The sequence below is a fragment of the Lytechinus variegatus genome, chromosome 4 (genome assembly GCF_018143015.1).
Source record: "Lytechinus variegatus isolate NC3 chromosome 4, Lvar_3.0, whole genome shotgun sequence".
Taxonomy (NCBI): domain Eukaryota; kingdom Metazoa; phylum Echinodermata; class Echinoidea; order Temnopleuroida; family Toxopneustidae; genus Lytechinus; species Lytechinus variegatus.
The window spans coordinates 36,337,538-36,359,134 of NC_054743.1; the positions used below are offsets into that span (position 1 = coordinate 36,337,538).

General features: G+C 38.0%; 2 protein-coding genes across 3 annotated transcripts; both read right to left on the reverse strand.

Moving 5' to 3' along the window:
* Positions 1–338: 338 nt before the first annotated feature.
* Positions 339–3,494, reverse strand: LOC121413955. Of its 2 annotated transcripts, none has more exons than XM_041606978.1 (2): positions 3,142–3,494; positions 339–2,127 (listed from the first exon to the last, which is right to left on the reverse strand). In XM_041606978.1, exon 2 carries the CDS (start codon positions 2,018–2,020, stop codon positions 461–463), a length of 1,560 nt encoding a protein of 519 aa, XP_041462912.1. In that variant the 5' UTR covers positions 2,021–2,127; positions 3,142–3,494; the 3' UTR covers positions 339–460. The 2 variants fall into 2 exon arrangements, with proteins under 2 accessions (XP_041462912.1, XP_041462911.1); XM_041606977.1 differs by having other exon boundaries at positions 3,146–3,493.
* Positions 3,495–13,175: 9,681 nt separating this feature from the next.
* Positions 13,176–17,214, reverse strand: LOC121413956 (nephrin-like). The gene has a single exon (XM_041606979.1). The coding sequence runs from the start codon at positions 16,876–16,878 to the stop codon at positions 15,322–15,324; it is 1,557 nt and encodes a 518-aa protein (XP_041462913.1). The 5' UTR covers positions 16,879–17,214; the 3' UTR covers positions 13,176–15,321.
* Between the last annotated feature and the right edge of the window lie 4,383 nt (positions 17,215–21,597).

A 21,597-nucleotide genomic window follows, 5' to 3' on the forward strand; every position in this document is an offset into this window, starting at 1 on the left:
ACTGACACCAATTGGTGTTAATAGAGGACCTCACCCTGAGGTGTTAAAATTACACCCTATAGAGATTAAACATAACATTAAACAGTGTAAATGTAACAACAAAAGGTGTTGTAATAACACCTATAGGTATAAAACTAACACCACCAATTTAACACCGGTGTAAAATAACTGGTGTGGTCCTCTATGTACACCGGTTAACACCACAGTTTTTGCTGTGTATTGATAGGCTTAACTTGCCGAGAAAGAGTGCACAGTCAATCCGAACTGTGAAATTAAAACTACCACAAAGATTAACAATGACACAAACTTCTCACTGTATCTGTGCTGTGCGTGTGTGAGCATCTTTTTTTCATTAAAGAAAGGGTAAAAAAAACTAACACAATTATCTGTACCTCAAATACCATGATCAATAATGGCACAAGATTCCGTCAACTGCCTTCGGTATTAAAGAATAATATCATTACAAATGTTCATCACCGAGTATATTCATACCGACGTTCTTGCTGAAGTCTAGCTCGGCATAGATAACCGAATCCGATTGTCGCGTCGCACTGCTCCCTGGCTCGGAGATATTCCGAGGGGAGGTAGATAAAGCACCCGACGGACTTGACGACTTCTTCGAGTTCTTTTTTCTTGTGAATCTGTTTTTCCTCCCAACCGACGCATCGAGATTGTTAATACCGGAATGGTTTGTACCCTGTGACGTTCCGGGCTGTGACTGGTCTATTTGATTGTCGATTGATGTCGTAGACGTGCTGCGAGGAGTTATATTGTGATCAACACTCACCGGGGATGTTGATTTTGGTGCGTCCTTGCTTGAAGAGGCTGGTGACGAGACTGAAGGTGATGGTTCTCGTTGAGATTGCCCCGATCTGCTAGAGGGCGTGCGTTTTTTCTTCATTCTTCTTAGTTCAGAAGGTCGAAGCTTTTCGACATCGGATGGCTTCTTCGGCGCCACCGATTCCCTGTTGAGGTTCATGTTTTGACGTAAGGTGCTGTTGGGAGATTTCTGAGCTATGGTTGAAGGACTGATAATGGACGATAAGAGATCTGGTTGGCTGTCACTCAGGGTGGGATTGTCAACACTATCCCCTCCGACAGCCTCATCGGCATCGTCATCATCATCGTCATCATCTCGGATTATGGTTGTAAAGCCACGACCAGCTGCGATGGCCTCGGCATCAAGAACCATCTGGGGTTCCACTGGCTGTTCCTGACAAAAACGACACCGTCGATGTCGAAAGAGAATGAAGAGAACGATGACAAAGAGGAGGATAACCACGACACTAAGAATCCCGACGATGATGAACGGAATCAGGGCCGTTGTTCCCGAGTTCGAATCGCTCTCGGGGTACGGACCGAGAGTGCACTGGTAGCGCTGGTCGACCCCTGGTAGGGAGGCATTACAAGTGAAGGTGATAGAGGAGTCACTGGGTACTATTTCAAAGTGAGACACACTCACCATGGTGTCATCGCGTGTTATACTACTAGGGCCAATTGGGGCACCATTACGTAACCACTGAAGCGAAGTCGACGACGACCCCGTAGACAAGCACCCAAGTTCGACACGATCACCTGCGAGCGTCCGCTCATTGTTCGGTGTCTTCTCGCACACGGGTATCCACGATGTTGGAAGCACAGTCAGCGTCGCGTTACGCGTTGACGCGGTTCCGTAAATGCAGCCGTAGAGCCCGCTGTCGCTTAACCGCGTCGCGTTAATGAAGAGGTTATAATGACCGTCGTTGCGGTTACCGGCAATGAAAAAGCGGTTGTCTCGCGTGTTGTAGAGTTCTTCCTTGACCGGTGGATCGCCGGTGTAGCGGTGCCAGAAAACCGTCCTGGATACTATGTCCTCATCGAAGACACAGTCAAGTGTTACCGCTCGAGGAAAAACAACCGCTACGTCTGTTGGCTGGACAACAAATTGGCACGTCACGAGTGATACACCCCACCATGATAACAAGAACAATGCGAGATGAAACGATCTGCTATAGGCATCCATTGCGATGTATCTTTTCATAATCCCTGTCAGTCACATATATATTGCCAGTCGCATAAGATGTGGAACCGATGGAGGTCTAGCTGACGTTATCCTGTGACAACGGGCATGATGAGGCGTACCAGTGACTGAAACAACATGACAGAGAAAAGATGTATGATATAATGAGTATCAAAGATAAAGGAATCATTCAAATTGCCACCATAATCACCACAGTCATTAACATCGTGATAATCAGTAAGAGCAGCATCATTGGCATCACCACATCGTCATGATCATTATTTATTTTCATCACCAACTAACATCATCATCAAAATCGGCATGTCGTCGTCATCACAATCTCATCACCATCATCATCATTGTCATCACCATTACCCCTCGTCACAATCATTCCCTATCACGATCATTATTACCATTAGCACCACCGTCATCATCATCACCATCATCATCACCACCACTAACACCACCACAATTATCATCATCGCCATCATCCTAATTATCATCACCATACCACCATCATCCTAATCAACATTTACACCATCACCATCGTAATCACCATCATCACCACCGTCACAAGCATCATCAGCATCATCATCGTCGTCGTCATAACTATCACCATCAAAAAATTCATCATCTTCACTAGCATCATCACTATTTAAGCTTTATCGTCATCATTAGCCATGGCGGAGCCTCGGAGCCCAACATCGCCACCATCACCACTGTCCTCTCTTTCGTTACCAAATCAATAATTGTACAAAGCTCGCCCAATCATCCATCCTTCTTGTCACTCCCCCCCCCCCCCACCGGACGTGCAACCATTTATATTATCTCGGAATACACCTCAACCATGGATTTGATTCCGATCAAAGTTGATTGAATACAAATCTGTATCAACTAAAAAAGTAATTGCACTTGTACAGTTTCTTATTAAATTGTTATACAAGTATATTTCAGTAAAGATCAAGAATATCATGAAACCATTTCAATGCAAAAACATCAATCACATAACTCGAACGAATCTAAGGCAATAAAACTATTTTATGTACACATTCCCATCGAGTCTCCCGTATCCTTATCAGTTTCATAAAATCACGTAGTTTTTCTAAAATAATGATCTAAACAATAACCATGTTGATACTTACTAACCTGAAGATTCAGTTTTCATGTGCATCTGCAAAAAATGAAAGTAGACGATGATACACACTCGTTTAATACGTCGCTGTTTCATTCATTGACTTGTGTATTTCGGCTTCGATCTGCTTTCTACCTACGATAACACATTCTACCTGTATGTTGTGGCTATTCTCCTATTCACAGGATTCATGACATGTTTTCGGTTGATGTTGACGAATATTTGACCATCGTTATTTTTACCTCCCGACGAAAAGCAAAGAAATCTTCTTGTTAATATTTAAACGTCAACCCAAAACATGCTCTATTGTTACTCCAACAGCAGTCCGTTGGTTGGAAGTGTATTATGGTCTCATTGTGTTGCCCACACAATACTTGTCTTAGCGCAGACGACACGCCTGACCGATCCCCAAAACGATATTCCGAGCCTTTGCCACATGCAAACAGAGATATATCATGACTCAATGCCTGGCATTTGTTCTCTTTTGTGTGATTCCAAGACTCGACTTGTTTCATATGCAAATCAGGTAGGTCACTGTGTCTTTTGTGGCGGAGTACAAAAACAGTCAGGTTCACCTTTCAAGGTTTCCTCTTGAGCAGAAAAAACTGCAAAATATGGAAGAAATTTCAAGTTTCCCATGGCGGTTTTGAAAGTGAAAAAGAATTGCTATATTCTCTTCTCTGGAGGAAAAAGAAATCGGTCTGAAAATTGCAGGTGAAAGGTGGGGTTGAGGGACGTCCTCTCTCCATTCAAATATATCCCAAAATCCTAGCGACCATTTTCATATCTGAAAAGAAAAAAGAGAAAATATATATTCCAGATGGCATAGTCATTCAAAAAAGGTTTCCTTCATGAGAAATGTCGTTCAGCCGACTATAATAATCCGAAAACAGAGACAGACATCAAAGTTTTATTAATCTTATATCAGACGACGATGGTGATGATGATTTCCTTGCAAATCAATTAAAAATGTTTATTTATGTATTTCTTTATAAACACGATAAAGGCGGAACATCAAAACCAGAAAACAAAGGGGCTTCATTCCCCTCATCGTATGTTACTTTTAATCCTTTCTTATTTTTTAGCTGAATTCATAGCAGTTGCAAGAGTCAACTAGTCTACCCCAGGCCTGAAAGCTAAAAAAAGTGAATGAGAGAGATTTGAGATTTATTTAGTTCCTTTTACGAGTTGTAAATAAAATAAAACAAAACCATAACAACAGGTAAGGAATTTCATTTTCATAGTTCTTATTACATCTAATCTGTTTCATCCGAATGAAGCTATGGAAGTTTTTATCTAAACATAGAAATTAGTAGAAATTTGGCCATTTGGGGGATGTGGGATATTTTGCAACAAATGTGCAGAGGCATACCCTGTTGTCATGGTTATCTAATTCGTCTTAAGATTTAGCTTTTACGTCTTCTTCCATGTACATATTTTACATTGACCTACTGTACTTTACATTCATTGTTTTTGTACTATGCTCATCATTGACTTATATATTCTACATCGACATGATCGAAAGAGGTGAAATTTCAATATGAAGAAAATGAATGTTGAATTGAATTGAAAAAAAGGCTTTGATATGTCGTGCGATGAGTTATATGAACTCGTTATGTCCGCTGTTTTTTGCCAGGTTTGATCCTCTGCTTCGAGCAATCAAAAGTGGAACTGTATTGAATAATTCCATCATTGGGACTTGGTACAAAGATAGATAGATAGATAGATAAATAAATAAACAAATTTAAAAAAATGATATTTATCATGATAAAATTCAATTCGCATCCAAAGGCTGAATTACATGAATTCGTATAGAGTACAAATTTTAGTATAAAAACAAACAACGTATATCAATGCCTATCTGGAAGGGGGATACACAGAGAAATGTATGCAAAAGAAGAAGTAATGTCAGAAAGAAGAATGGGAAGAAATTAGGGGTAGACTTAAGTTATACCATTTCAATATAATGAACATTTTTAACATGAATATATATTTTAGCAATATTTAAAGAATAACAATGTGTTTCCCACTTCGTAAAGAGTGGATTTGTATGAAATAATGTTTTTTAAAGAAAACAAACAAACAAAAGATATTAAAAATGGATGAATTGAAAAGAGAGAAACATTCATGGCATGTATTCCATATACAACAGCTTTTTAAATAAGCAGTAATGTTGGTTGGTATTGTTATCGATGTGCTTGATTGATAATGGTATCTATTCTAAAGGAAAATTGTGCCGATAATAGTTGCCAGAAACGGAATCATTGATAATATTACAAAGAGTTGTCTTAAAAGGAATCGAATACAAAATATGCGGAATACAGAAGATGACATTGAAGTAAAATGATCTGGACACAAGTAAAGGTAAATGCAACGTGGATTATGTCAAGGGTAAATCAGCAGTATACAGTTATACAGGCCCGTATTCTGAAGTCAGGATTAACTTAGACTCAGGTTTGAAGTTGTAGTTTAAGTATGGGAAGCCAAAAGTATCATTTTTTTTATTAAGTTGTACGTTTCTTATGTTTGACTGTGCTCTTTCCTGATTCATCGATGGTGAAGACAATAATCTATATATAATTCCTAGACAATTATAAATGATTTGAGAGCCAAATGGGCTGAAATTTGATATCTCTACTGTTAGTGATTTATGTGACAATTGGCTGTCCATACTTAAACCACAACTTTAAACCCGAGTTTAAGTTAAACCCGACTTCAGAATATATGCCACAGTGTCTAACCCCACTTCCCATCTCTTAGTCTTTCCTTAAAACTCCCAACTAAGGAAACCACTCACACACTCAATACTGCCTTAAGAATAGACTAAAAAAAGAAGAAGAAGGAATTAGCGTAAAAATCTGACTTGCGAATTGAAATCACTTGCTATTTCGTTTCCGCATTCTGGCTTATTCCAACGTACATTTCAACGTATTTCAGGCAAATGATTAAAAATTAAATAAAATCACAGGCCAGCGAGTGTAAACTATAACTCTCCTAATCTATCAATTTTTCTGGCGCTATGTCAGAAGATGAATATACCAATAGAAACACACAAAAAATGCAAAGAGAAAAATAAAATGATTATCGCAAGCCGTTTAACAAAAGCAACTTTTTCTTTTGACAAAATTGAAATTACCTTCTTACAACAATAAAAAAAAAATAAAAACCGAGCTCTTCAGCATATGTTGGTGGCCGCAATATACAGTATACATATTTTAAAAATTGATAAGAATTTGATGTTATAGTTGTTGTGGCTCATACACATCATCTGTCCCGATCCTTCGATTACATCTTGTACTGGAAGGCTACATATTTTAAATAGCATACCGTATTAAGTACATGAAGTAAGAAGTCTATATAAGCTGCTTTAATTTCTGATAGGTACCAAAATTAACCCAAGTGTAAGAGGATTGCGGGGGATGGTGGGCGGGTATTACGGGACTGAGTACCAAGAAAGGAAAAAGTGTTTTTTTTCACCCATCTCTTATCCTCTTAACCGTTCTTACGGTAAATTTGGCTTAATAGCTGGCAAAGTTCACCAACCTTCCTCACCTCATTCGCTTACTCATCAGGGATAGTGGTATAAAAGGGGGCAGTGAGAGAAATGGGGAAGGAGAGAAAAGGAAAGTATATCTCAAAAAACGGAAGACAATTTAAGAAAAGAGACAGGAATCTACCCCCAAATAGGCCTGAGTCGTGTAACTCATTTTTATTTAATTTCACGATATTTGAGTTTAAAATGGAATGGCATCACTCCCATCACTGTGGATGGACGGAATTGCATTTATTTAGACGAAATGAAAGTAGGCCATTGTGGTGAGTTGAAGAGCTGGTAGTATAGACGAATTGGCAATTTACCGGCGCACGCCACCCTTCTGGTGCCATGAGCCTAATTACATCAGGAGGGCTCAAGATATTCGTTCGACCCAACCCATTCGAACTTTTTTCAATTTGATGTTGCTGAGTGACACAAATGTATGAATATGATTCAAAATCTAACACTGATTCTAGAAATGGTAACTACTGAACTTCCTTCGCCCGAGTGACTTGGAACTATTTTTTTTTGACTGGCGGACTAATTAGGGCTATTTTACTGTTTCAGTCGATGAATTTGATACATTCATAGTTATCTTCATAAATGACGATTTATTTTTAAAATGAGCTGGCTACGGTACCCTTTCCTGGTCAGATATGAAATGCCAGATATATATCCTATCAAAAGGTAGTAAACATTCCACCCTCTAATTTCACATTTATTTTTTATGAATTTTTCACAAGTGCCATTTTAACACACAAGTCTACGGGGAATGTTTTACGCGCGTGACACCTTCTACCCGATCACAAGCCTAGTGTCGCAGATGGCGTCTTTCAATACCAGTAATGTGATATTTATATTTTCTAGTACATGTCTACAAATAATACTCATCATCGAGAGCATTGGTAAGAATCACACACAATTTGGAACAGTTCAAACACACCCGAGTCAGAGCTGAGGGCTTTTAGAACTGTTATACCGCTGTTATAATGCCACTCTAAAAATTCGAATGTTAAATTAACATTTGAAAGGTTGAAGGAGTGACAACCTTTTCCAAATGTTACATCCAACCTTGTATAAAGCTGAATCCAACATTTTAAGTGTTGGGTGGAACCATTTAAAGTGGAAAATGCAACATTTAGAAAATGTTGTCACTCCTCCAACATTTTTTGGTTTTCGAGTGTGGCAACAACTGTTTGTAATTAATGTCTGAACAAAATGATGCCGTATTAAGATAGTGATATCCTTTTTATTTGATATACTATCCTACTCTCAATATTATGATCAAGAGAACTATTCATTACTAACATTGATTAGTAAATTGTCCTGTGAGGTGAAATAAATGACTGGTCATAATTTATGGCAGATTTTGGCCAATCATTTAACTAGGATCCATGCTAATTGCTACCATTTATACCAATTTGATAATTACCTTCGCTTGAATTTCGGAACCGTGTGGGGCCTGTACTGCCCAGATAGTATTCCTCTTCTCTGACCAAAGTCATACAAGTTCTCCCTGCATGGGGTATAAGGAATACAATGCCACTCTGCTTGATCGACACTGATTAAAAAGAAATTTCCTTCATCAAACATAGTAGACCGGCATACAATGCCCATTGTACGACAAGCAATAACTGTCCAGATTTACAGATCAAGTCTGTATAAATTGCATTCCTATATAGCAAATATAGGGTTTGATTCATGCATGGAATATTATGCATACAGTTTGAGTAAAAAAAAATTGACACCTCACAAACCCCCAACTTTAAGGGGAAAAAACAAACCAGGAACGCATAATCAGTATACATGACGAGAAAGAGGATATTCTCTCAAATAATTTTATACCATATTCACGTGATATGTGTTAATGCTTGAACAGGAGGTATTCTTTGCAGTGATGTAAATTTTGATTTGCGCCAAATTAAGGCACAACTGCAATGAATCCAGTTGTCTATGATGTCATAATCCTACAAGGGTTGCTTTAAAACCATTTCAAAACATCTTTTCAGTAATTTATATTATAATTGTTTTAGAAAAAAAACACATTTTAGTTTCGATTCTCAAGTTAATTCCATTGAAAAGGGATTAGCAAAATAACGTGTTTACAAACCCATGAAGGATTAAGACATCATTGGCATCTGGATTCATTCATTGCAGTTACTTACTTTGGCGCAAGTCAAAATTTACGTCACTGTAAAGAGTACCTCCTGGGGCCCGTTGCAGAAAGAGTTGCGTTTAAACGCAAGTCAAAAAAATCAACCGCAAATCAAAAATGCGCGCTGTTGATTGGTTGAAAACCAAGTTGCGCATGATTTTTTGAGTTGCGATTGATTGCATCTCTTTCTGCAACGGGCCCCTGGTCATCAAAGCGTTAACGCATACCACATAAATATAGTATCAAATTATTTGGGAGAACATACTCTTTCAGGCCATGTATAATGATTAAGCGTTAATGACAAATTTAATCCTTAAAATTCGGGATTTTTGAGGTGTCAAGTTTTGTTTTTACTCAAACTGTAGGTAGGGTAAGAAATAAGGATGTGGCCCACTTACGATTTAAGTTTTTTTTATTATTGTACACCTCAGGCAACAATAAGGTTGTTATCATCAACATATCTTTTCAGACTATGAAACATTTTACAAACTGACAGAGAATATGATTACCGAACCGAGCATGGTTAATAATTGAATGTAGCTCACTTCAATAAAGATCTTGAACACGGTGTACGGTACGAAAAAAAATCCCTTGATGAGCAACCAGGAACTCTGAGTGAAAATACTACAGGTGCAAACTTTTGATAAAATTAGGTATTATGGTGTGTTTCGTGTTTCAATTAAATAAGATTTCGAGACAGACGTATGGACGGAGGACGGAGCTTTATGTAATTAAATATGTTTTTTTTATTTTCTCTTGTGCGCCTAGAGCATTTGATATTCTTATGGATTTGACGCCATACAAATCATATGTATTATTATTTATTATTATTATTATTATTATTTTATTATTATTATTATTTATTATCATTATTATTATTATTCACAAAAATCCGGTTCCTGAAAAGAATCACAAAAAAATACCATTACATGTTGACGGATCCAAAGAAGAGGTACACCAAAACCATTTTTTTATAGTTTGTTAAAGTAGATATTACATTTTCTAGTTCTGTGAGAGAATAAAACAAAATATATGTTAGTATCATTTGCAAAGTGGATAAAAGATAGGAGGAGGTATTTGATATATTATTGATATAATATAAATATGATATAATATATAATATGAAAAGGAGCGGCCCCAAAATTGACCCCCGGGGCACTCCGCATTGGGCAGTTTTAAAGGGTGATTCTATCCCATTGTTGTATGTGTGTGTGATAAATAATCTTCTGATCAGCGGTGTGCATGCATGTATTTCCAAATATTTATTTGTTGTTTATGAAGTAATATTTTGTGATTAAATGTATCGAAAGCTTTGCTCAGGTCCATAAATATTCCAACCATATGTTCTTTATTAGCCATCGCTTTTATAATTTTGCCTTAAATATTGATAAGCGCTAAGTCTGTGGACTGATTCTTTTTAAAACGGTATTAATCAGATTTGCATTCAATAAAATGCAATGTAATTTTTTTTGTAAAGGTCAATATTGATCCCGCGCTTGGGATTTTAAAGATTTTATTTTTTTACATACGTCATGTTTGTGCATCTCCACTTTTTGGGCCCATTACGCCCGTGCATTCTGACAGGGCACCCCAATCTCTTTTGGTGTGTGTGTGTGTGTGGGAGGGGGCGGGTACAATATCTCTGCACTAACTTTTAACATCATACCAAAACAAACACACCATGCCTTTAGCATTCCTTTAACAGACTGCTACATTCCTTGTCCTACTAAATACATAATTATTTCCCATCGTAGCACACACGCAGTGATTTTTCTATTCTTCATTGTTCGTCACACCTTTTTATTTGTGAATGACCCTGACTCTCACCAGTGTACACGCCCCTGACTAAACACAAATTTACCAGTCTCGGGTAAACATTGATCCAAGAAAAAAAGCTCTCAACATAATGGCAGGCATACATGTACGCCTACAAATAATTACTTTTTTTTGCAATCGGGACGGGAACAGATTCTCTAACATAGAAAACCTATTGTCAAAAACACCTTCATGACAAAGCAGTCTTTGTCATATATCCGCAGCAGTTTTGTCCTGGAATCTGGACAAAAGCCAGTATTGCAATTTTTCGTCAACCCAGAGTCTAACGACGACCACTCAGCTATGCCGGTTCATGAATTTTCGACGAAGACCTCTCAGCTGTTCATTGTGATTGGACGGGCATTTTCAATAGATTTTCTATGTTGCAAAATTAGGCACCATCGCGATGCGAAAACTATCTAATATCCAATACCGCAGTCCCACTCCTGCATAAGTAGTTCCTATACTCTAAACGACCCCTCGCTCCGGAGACACATTCAAACGTGACCTGAAGACGGGTCTACTTAATGTTTCCTATTCATAATTATCAATAACTACTTCTTTATTTTATCATCGGTTACGTATACTTTCTTTCTTTCATTGTTGATCTCAAGTTTTCTACTCTCGTTGGCCCGTATTCTTAACTGAAACCATGGTCTAAGTCTGGTATAATATTATAGGAAGCTATGAATATAAAAATGATTAAAATTGAATGCTTAATATGTTGACTGCATGATTTAATGGTGAGTTCTATTGTAATTATCGTTTCAAGATTTTTTTACGATTTGAATGCCAAATGTGATGGTATTGGTTATCTAATTATAGAAGTTGATGTCACATTTGGCATTCCATAGTTAAACCAAAACATTAGACTACGGTTTATGATAAGTCAGAGCTCAGAATTCGGGCCATTAAAACCAACTTGACGGAAGACCTTCCAATCTCTTTAGTGTGACTGAACCAATAGAGGTTGAGCTTATTTTATCCACCGCTATGGACTGCTCTATGCTTGCCCCCAAACCATGGTGCAGGCCTATTCTGTAATAAGTCAATATAGACTGAGTAAACCACCTTGAATAAATCTGCATAGACAGTGAATTCCACGAGTGTAGAAGGTCCAAGCCACCCATATGTAAATATAAACAACATCAGTGGTTTTAATGTATAAGAGAATATCAGTGAGAAGTTAGTAATATTTCGTTCATAGTACAAAAACAATTTATAAGATTCCTCAAACAAGCCATAATAAGACGGATGAATATTTACAGAAATAAACTTTATTCCAGACTTGCAAAAACTACTATCAGTTTAAAACAATGTAATAAAGTTCACGCATGGGCGTCATTTCGTCTTATATTTTGGGGGACACCACTTGCTTTCCCAAACCACCTTGGTTAAGGTTTTACGAGTGAGCAGAGCAAGAGAGAGAGAGAAAAAAAGTAATTTAGTGGAGAAAGTCGCGAACTCGTAATTGATTAGTCTAAATGCATCTGTAATCAAATGTTGTAGTTATGGAACTGTTTTGAGGAACGAAATATATTTTTTTCTGATTTTTTTTCAATCGTTTTCATTCACTTCATATGAAATTATGTTTCATTTGTCCATCCCCAACATTTTCATTGCCAGTTGAATCAGATCGGAAATTGAGAACCATATTAGTTATCGTTATCATCGTATTCATCCTCATCATTACCATTCTCATGATCATGACCACCACCATCATAATCATCGACATCGGCATCATTTTAAATATGATCATCATAACCATTATCTTTCTATGATCAAGATCCTTTTCACGATCATCCTAACTATCCTCCTCCTCATCATCATCATTTTCACTATCTTCATCATCGTCGTCATCATCATTACTACCACCATCATCATCATCATCGCCATTATGATACTATGATCTCCGTTATCATCATCGTCATCATCATCATCCCCACCACCACCACCATCATCATCATCATCATCATCACCATCATCATCATCATAAACGTCATCATCATCGTCACCACCACCATCATCATTATCATCTTCATCATCACTACATTCATCATTTTCGTCACCACCATTATCATCATCATCATCATCACTACCATCATCATCGTCATCATTACCACCATCACTCTATCATCGCTATCGTCATCATCACCACCACCACCACCACCGCCACCACCATAATCACCATCTTCATAATTATCAATCATCATCATCAGCAGCAGCAGCAGCATCATCATTATCGTCTTTATCATTTTCACTATCATCACCACGACTATCATTGCCGCCGTAATCATAATTATTTACATCGTCACCGCTATTATTCTCTCTCGAGTCATCATCATCAACATCATCATCATTGTCGTTGTCTCAAATGGTGCCATCATCCTGATCGCCACTACCACCACCTGTAACACCACTGTCATATTTGTTTTGTCGTCTTGACTCGCTAATCAACAGGAACGTGATTTATCATCACGTTGACGTCTCGATTTTACCAAATTGACACCTTAAAACCATCACAAATAAACGACAAACATTTCTTCTGGACCAAACATTTACGAAATTTAATGAATACTTTCTTGTAAGGCCACTTTGAAAATATGAACATAATGTATACTCAAAATATTACAAACATCAATATTGCAATTTTGAAGCATAAATTTGAGAATTAATACATCAATAAAACACGTTGTAATATACAGAATGCTTATTTCAAGCATATAAATTTATGCAAATTTTATCTACAAAACACAACGAAAATAAAAGAAAATTCTGGTGCTGATTTTTTTGTCGCTCACTGCTATCTAAAATTCACGATAATTATTTTCTATGCCTTTTGCCTCGTGGTCATCTTACTGCTTTATCATCGTAAATAAGAGTAAATCTTCAAGAAAATATAAATCAACTAAAATTCATACGCAAATATTTCAAAAAAGCACATGTTATATCGTATACCATATCTGATTGTCAATATTACTTAACTAGTATTGATACAATCTTTTTTAATAGAAAATGAATGATGTGCAGACAGTGCAGTGTAATTATATTTGTAAAGCATTAAATGCTGAAATGCAATGTCTTGAAGGAGACCATCGAAGTGTTTATATAGGCCAAGTCATTAGTTTTCACTGACAAATTTGTTCTGAGCCAACCAGATGCAAGGATTTCGGTAGCTAATAACCGTTGTCATAAACGACCGACTATGTATTTCATGAAAATGCTCCAACGGGATTCATCAACTCTTTCTAACACTACTATCACCATTGTGTCGCATGCTCGCTGTAAATAAAGATAGATCACAACCACATGATAGATTTTAAATTAGCTTTTTATGATTCAATCATTCATTCTGGTTTGGTTACGTAGTGACTGCATTTAGTATGGCAACGAATCTTTGATGCCTTGACAACAGTACATTTTTTTCACCATTCAAGGTGCGTAATATGGAAGACGGAATATAGGCATACATAATATGTACGTGTCGTGAGTAGTGGTAATGAAAAAAAACGACTTCTCACAATTTGATATTTATACATCGATGATATATATATAGTCATTACAGAAACACCAATAAACAAGATGTATTTAAAGACAAGCTGCCTTTGAGAAACATGACTTAATACGAATCCATCCAGACAATGTTGAAGAAAAACACCCCTAAAAATCGGGTTGTTCGAGCTGAGTAATCAGACAGAAGCATTTGAAACAAAATTGTTGTTGAATCGTAACCGGATATAATTTTTCTTCAGATAAGTAAAAAGTATCTAAACAGCACTAATAATATTTTGTTTTAAGGTTTCGGCAATACTGTCTAAAAACAGGGCTTGGGAATTTAATTTCGTTCAACCGAGTCTTTAGCCATGAAGTGACTATAAAATTCAACCTACCATGTCTTTTTTTGATGAAGAAACATTTTGATGTTTGCCTGAAGTCGTGCTCTGTTGCATTTAATATTTCTCTTCAACCTTGTTGATAACAATAACGCGTAATCATTTTCTCATTAAAGAGATATGATTACATTATACCCACAATGGTGGATAAAATCCTAAATGTTTGTAATGCATTTAAAAATAAGGTATTAAAATATAGCCATGAAAGAAAAGGTAAAACTGAAAGAGGGCCTCAAATGAAAAACAAAAGTGCGTAATTTGTTGCACTTTGAGTAATCAGTTTTCTGGAATTTACACCTGACGGCTGTTGCCCCCCATCATTATGAAACATTAGGTAAATGTGAATTTTGCTTGGTGAGAATCTAGGCCAATGCTATAACTGCACGGGACCGTGTACACTAAGCAAACATTCTTTGTATTGTTTTGAGTTTGAAAGGAAAAAAATCGTGCAACTATTTCCTAATTCCAATCAATACAATGATCAATCAACTGTGATGACGAAATTCTATTGCTGCATAATTGAAATTGAACTTCAAAATAAGAGACAGGAGACAACAAAATGTTATATCCGAGACTAAATCAACTGCTAATTAATGCATTTTTGCATCTTAGCGAACAACTTTCATGCAATGTATCAATACAATATATATCTTTATATTTCATAGAACTATTGTTGATTGAACACCCAAAGAATCGTCATAACAAAACCAGTATTTGTTGGTTTATCCAAAATCATAAAAAAACAATGTTAAGGAGTGAAGAACTCCAAAATGACAGAGTAGCATTATGACATCATTCATCTTCGACGATTGGTATAGGTTTAGGCGGAGCTAGATCAAGAGGGGGCGGAGGGGGAGGAGATGGGGCCAGATTCATGTCATCAGGTTTGAAGGATGATATCCTCTTTTCACCCATCAGATGCTCGTCCTCGATCATAGGAGGAAACCTGTCTTCAGCATCCGGTGACAGGTAACCATCATTGACCTCGCCCGTCTCGTGGTCATTGAACCCGGTGGTGGTGGTGTCGGAGACGGGAGGGGGCGGGGGATACTCCGTGTAATCGTTCAAGGGCATATCCGCGAAACTGTCGTCGTCGTTGTTGATGGGACGCAGGTCGGTGCCGTTTAGACCGTTGGGCTGGAACACGGATGCTGATCGAGATTCGCTGACGTCGTACCCAGCAGCCTTGATGTCGCCGAGGTCGGGTCGGTCATCGGTTGGCTTTGGCTTGCAGCCGTTGCAGAAACAGTAGCAACAGCAGAGGGACAGCAGCAGCACTATAAGACAAGCTATGATCATGAGAACCACCAGAAGCCAGATGGGGAGAACGGGAGTGAGTTCGATCTCGAGCGTCGTAGTCGTGGTCCCCATCGCATTTGTGGCGGAGCAGTTGATGCTTTTGCCGACGTCGGAACGTTGGGAGATCCGAATGACGGCTTCAATGGCCCCTTCCTCCACGAGTGTTGTTTGAAGAAGTATGCTACGATCGGAAAAGGTGAGCTCGGGGACGTTGATGATTAAGCCGGGGTAAGCGGTAGCTGTGCACCTGATTGTAACGTTCTTAGTCTCAAGGTAGTGGACGTCGAGACGAGGACCGAAGTCGATGATGGGGAAGTGCCTTACGATGAGCTTTGTCGAGCCCGATGGGACAGTACATGTGGCATCTGAGTTCAGGCTCGGATGCGTGAGCGAACACGCCAACTGGGACTCGTGATCTGCCGCTGTCATCGTGTACGAGCTCGACGTCGCCGTTATTGACGGCGACGTGTCCACCTGCGTATCGAAATTCACATCAACAAGGGTTTGATCCGAGCGGAGCAAGCTCCATTTCAATTCCCCAAGAGGTCGACCCCCACTAGACCGACACCGGAAGTTTCCGAGCTCGTCTCCCTCATCAAACACGATCTCATTGGCAGTTGTATCTAGACATGACGGGACCCCTGGCGCCATGGCAGGATTGACGACGCTCAACGTCGCCCCCGCTTCGTAGTTCGATCCTCCACCTTGAGCATCGACCAGGCAATCGTACTGGAAAGCGTCATCGAGCGTGACGTTTTTAATCCTCAGGTTGTAGTATCCGTTTGATGGGTTCCCGAATATCTCGTACTTCGGCAGGGCTTCGTTCCTGTTCACGTTTGGTCCTACCGCGATGGACCGGTCAACGATCCAGTAGACGATGAGTCCCTGGCCTGTTCGCACCTTACAGTAGAAGACTGCATCTGTCCCTTCGGCGGCCTCGGTGTCCACAGGCCCCATCACAATCGGATTGATCTGCTGGAGACTGTGATGAACTAGACACAGCTCTATCAAAACCAGAATATAGCACAGTGATCCAAAGCGAGGCGCCATTTTAACTTTCCAACTTTCGCTATGTCGCCAAAACCAATACTAGTGCCACAGGTTCAAATAGCCTCTGAAGCTGATGCGGCTTCTAGAATTAATGGGTTATAAAGTATCACTAAAGACAGGCTTGTCTGTCGGTGTATACAAGCATTAGTCATTATCCATGGATGAATGCTTAATCAAATGCGATTTTAAAAACAAATGGGAGTCATTCTGTGTCTATGCAACTGCAGATGATATACAAGTTGACTCCATAAGAAAAAAAAAGCAAGGTATTTTCTTTTTTTCTACTGTTTACTTAAGAATGAATAACCAAACACGTTCCCTCCTCTTTCATGTCTTTGCCCAAGAAAAAGCTCGCTCCATTGGAATGAGAGGCGGGTTAAAGAAAGGGGAAATAAAAGACACCGGGGTGCGGTCCTTGTCAAAAATCACTCTTGCTCATCGAACTTTTGAATAAGAACATACCATTCGATATGAGGGGTGCATTCGAACTCTCTTCCGCTGAAGCAATAACTGAGCGCACCAGTGACCAGGTTTTCCTCGATTTCTCAATCTATCTGCCATCTACCACTCTGCTAAATGCAAGACTTTATGCATCCATGCTACCGTCGTCCTTGGTATACTGGTCGAATATTAAACTGACTTGTCAAGCGTAAAATTTCACATCTTCCGCCATCAAAGCCAATCGATATCCTTCCACTCGCTAAAGGCGAGGGAAGGGATCCTGAGTTAGGAATGGTTGCGTCTTTTCGTGACGAAATATCTATCTCTTCAAATTGACAAATGCATCTCGTGTGTGTACAGTGCGGCCAAGCAGAGGACAATCGAGGATACAATGAAAAGAGGGTTTATAAGAAACAACTGCTGCTTTTTTTTCCCTTTACTCGGTAAGATAATGAATAAAAAGGATACACACCCATCATTAGTACATGTCGGTATGTGGCATACAACGATTACTGCCAAACAACTTCCGCGTGTCAGGTAGTATAACAGTGTAAAACAAATCATGATAGACATATTTTCTAAATTAAAGGCCAAGTCCACCCCAGAAAAAAATATCGATATGACTCAATTGGTTTAAATTGAACAAGCATAAAGCTGAAAATTTCATCATGTTCGATTGTGAAATAAGAAAGAAGTGACATTTTATAATTGCACAAACGGTTAACTCCGTGATATTCAAATAAGAGTCAATGATATCACTCACCTTTTTTTTACTGTTTGAATTATACAGTATTTCAATTTCTACAGATTCCACAATAATGACCAACTTGAATGAACCACGAAATACTAAAACAATGGGAATACCACATGTTCAGGGAGGAATAAAACTATGTTTATAGAATGGCAAATGAAGAGAAAATTACACTATTGCATACAATGAAATTTAAAAGAAATACTAGTAGTAAATGGGCGATGTTATCGATCCCACCATTTACATACAGACCAGGATGTGCATATAAATCATTTGTGAAAATTACTAGTAAGCGAACCTTTGAAATGTCACAACTTCCTTATTTCCCATCCAATTTTGAGAATATTTTTATTGTTATGCCTGTTGGATTTTTCTCTTTTTATTCAAGTCAAGTTTTTGTTGGAGAGTACTTGTCCATTCAGGGTATACTCATGTCTCCCTCCCTCCCACATTTCTTTCAATTAATGTGGGCAAAAAAAATTGTGATTGTGATTTTATGTTGCATAGTTAGCCCCCCCCCTACTTTCAAAAAAATTCCCAGGCCCTGAGAGGTACGGCATGGTTGCGGAAAATGTCATGGGCCTATCCCTTTAACTTAAAGAGTATTATTTATATTACATCAACCCCCCCTTTTGGTCAAACCTCTAATACCAGAATAGATTGATCAACACCATATTATTATCATTATTATTGTTATTATTATTAGTAGTAGTAGTAGTATTATTATCATTATCATAGTTATTATTATTTCCATTGTCCAAAACTTGATGTCCTGTTGGTATATTAAACAGCAACCGGACTTCTTCCAGAAATCTAGGGTTATTCCAGGATTACAGGGTTATTATTATTATTATCATTATTATTATTATCATTATTATATTTTTACGTTGACTGCTTTTGATGGATATTCGTGTTGGTTTTTGGATTATTTTCAACTTTTTATGCTCTTCTTTTAATCAGCTGTCACGAGGTGGCGCACTCACTCAGCTGTTTTTCTCGTTGATTGATATCTACTGTCTTTGTCTGTCTGTATTTCAATTCTTATTTATACGCATGTCGATGCAGGTTCGGATTGAAATGGGGGTAATTGGTATAAAATCCAGTATAAAATCGACACTGCTCTGTTAAATAAAACAGTTTATATAAACCTAGAGTTTTACTAAAAGAAATACAGAATCATTCTGTAAGTTGCTATAACAGGACCTTTTCTGCAATTTAACAGAACAGGCGTAGTTTAAAAGAAAGAAAATAAAGTTTTATTTCAGGAAATTCTTAAATTTTCATTCACCAACTACCAGTTTTCTGAAATTTCACAAAATGAATGTAAGATTGCATAGTGCAGTAAGAAGTCTTTATCCTGTAGCAACAACTAAATCAACTAACGGCTAATTTTACACTACACTGTATAAACTGCGGTGTTAAAACTGACACCAATTGGTGATAATAGAGGACCACACCCTGAGGTGTTAAAATTACACCCTACAGACTGAACATAACACCAAAGAGTGTAAATGTAACAACAAAAGGTGTTTTAATAACGCCTATAGGTGAAAAATAACACAACCAATTTAACACCGGTGTAAAATAATTGGTGTGGTCCTCTATGTACACCGGTTAACACCACAATTTTTTATGTGTACTGCTATTGTAGGGCACATTATCTTTAACACTCACTGTAAAAATGAAGTGCTAATTTAGCACCTACAGTGCCTGTACAGTGACTGCACAACGAGTGCTGCATTTCTAGTTCAAATTTGAATTAGAAAATCAGCGCTCGTAGTGCATTCGTTATACAAGCACTTTTAGTGCTAAATTAGCACTTCATTTTTACACTCCTTAATCAATTACTTTATCAGAAGTCTCAATACACCGAAGCGCTCTACCATAAATGCAGCTTCAGTGAAGCTGGTATTCCTGCGTTCAACGAATGAATGTCTGCCAGGTCTAGCCCTCACCTGGGTTGAGTGAGGCATCGTATGGATACATTTCTTGCTGAATAATTTTATTCAGAATACTGAAAATGTTCACCTTTTGACTTGTTTGTCGTGCTTTCTCGCCATCTAATTGGTAACAAATGGCGAAATTAGCAATAAACAGAGTGAGGGGTACAAGATGGCGCGCAAGGCAAAATGCCTTAGAAGTCCCGAGAAAAAACAAAGCGAGTGAGCAATAATCGTTCGATTTTTAAAACGAACGTCTAATTTTGTGAAAGATATATTACATAATATTCAGTAAATAACACACCTTTCTTCCCCCCTTACTGTTCTTTCACTTTGTTCTCCGAATACCCCCAACCCTTTTTCTTTTTCTTTTTTTTTGGGGGGCATGCCGGCAAGTCCCCCATTTTGCACTAGTATTTTAGCAGCATCTCGGCCTGCGACACGTCCTCCTATTTGTTTTAATATGCCTATTACGTCATAGTTTGCATGAAACTTTTCGTTTTACGGTTTGTAGAAGAGACTATTTATTTCCTGGTATTAGTGATACATAAAATCTTGCTGGTGACCGTGGAGTAAATATTATTCCCTAAGAAATATTCATAATAGAATGACAAGGCGTACAGTTTCAGAGGAAGATCTTTCTTTCTTATCATATTGCCGAAATATAGTTTTACTACACAGCAAAATATGTGGTGTTAACCGGTGTACATAGAGGACCACACCAGTTATTTTACACCGGTGTTGAATTGGTGGTGTTACTTTTACACCTATATGTGTTATAACAACACCTTTGGTGGTTACATTTACACACTTTGGTGTTATGTTCAATCTTTAGGGTGTAATTTTAACACCTCAGTGTGTGGTCCTCTATTAACACCAGTTGGTGTCAGTTTTAACACCACAGATTTTACAGTGTTTTAAATCTAAGTAAACATTGGTCCATCCATTACTCAATACATTGTGTACCTCACAATATAGTTTTACACCAAGCCATTTATTGAATTTAGACTATAACATATTTTCATGAACATCATAAAATCGGATATAAAATTCAAGATATGCAGCCATAAGGTGCAAGCAAATAAAACACGCAATGGGCTGCATGGAAACCTCGTAGTGAGTGGACTTTTACTCTTGATCAGTTCTGTCTGTAATACTGCCATCAGTGATATCGGCCCAGCACAAGTAGGAGTTATACAAAAATCATTCAAAACGCGTCAATCATTCAAAAATTTCCATTAATTGTTGTTGACCAAGATAGACTCCGATAGATGGACAGCTGAATAATGTATAAAGGAAGCGTGGACAGGGGGCATACAACTATATGTAATGCTGATCGTCACCCGTTTGTATAGCCGAGTTACCCCCCCCCCCCTAAAAAAACAAAAAAAAAAAAAAATCAAACAGACAAACCAACAAACAAAACAAAACAAACAGATCGGTGGCAAAATTTTCCATGAAATGAACAACTAACATAAACCTTTTTACATAGATATTATCGTGCAAGATACATCTAGAGGATTGCCTTGGAACGACTTTTATTACTGTTTGATACCAAAGGTTCAAACATTTACGACTCCATGTTAC

Coding starts and splice junctions, on each gene's coding strand:
- LOC121413955 (XM_041606978.1), bottom strand. CDS start 2,020: ATGAAAAGATACATCGCAATGGATGCCTATAGCAGATCGTTTCATCTC.
- LOC121413956 (XM_041606979.1), bottom strand. CDS start 16,878: ATGGCGCCTCGCTTTGGATCACTGTGCTATATTCTGGTTTTGATAGAG.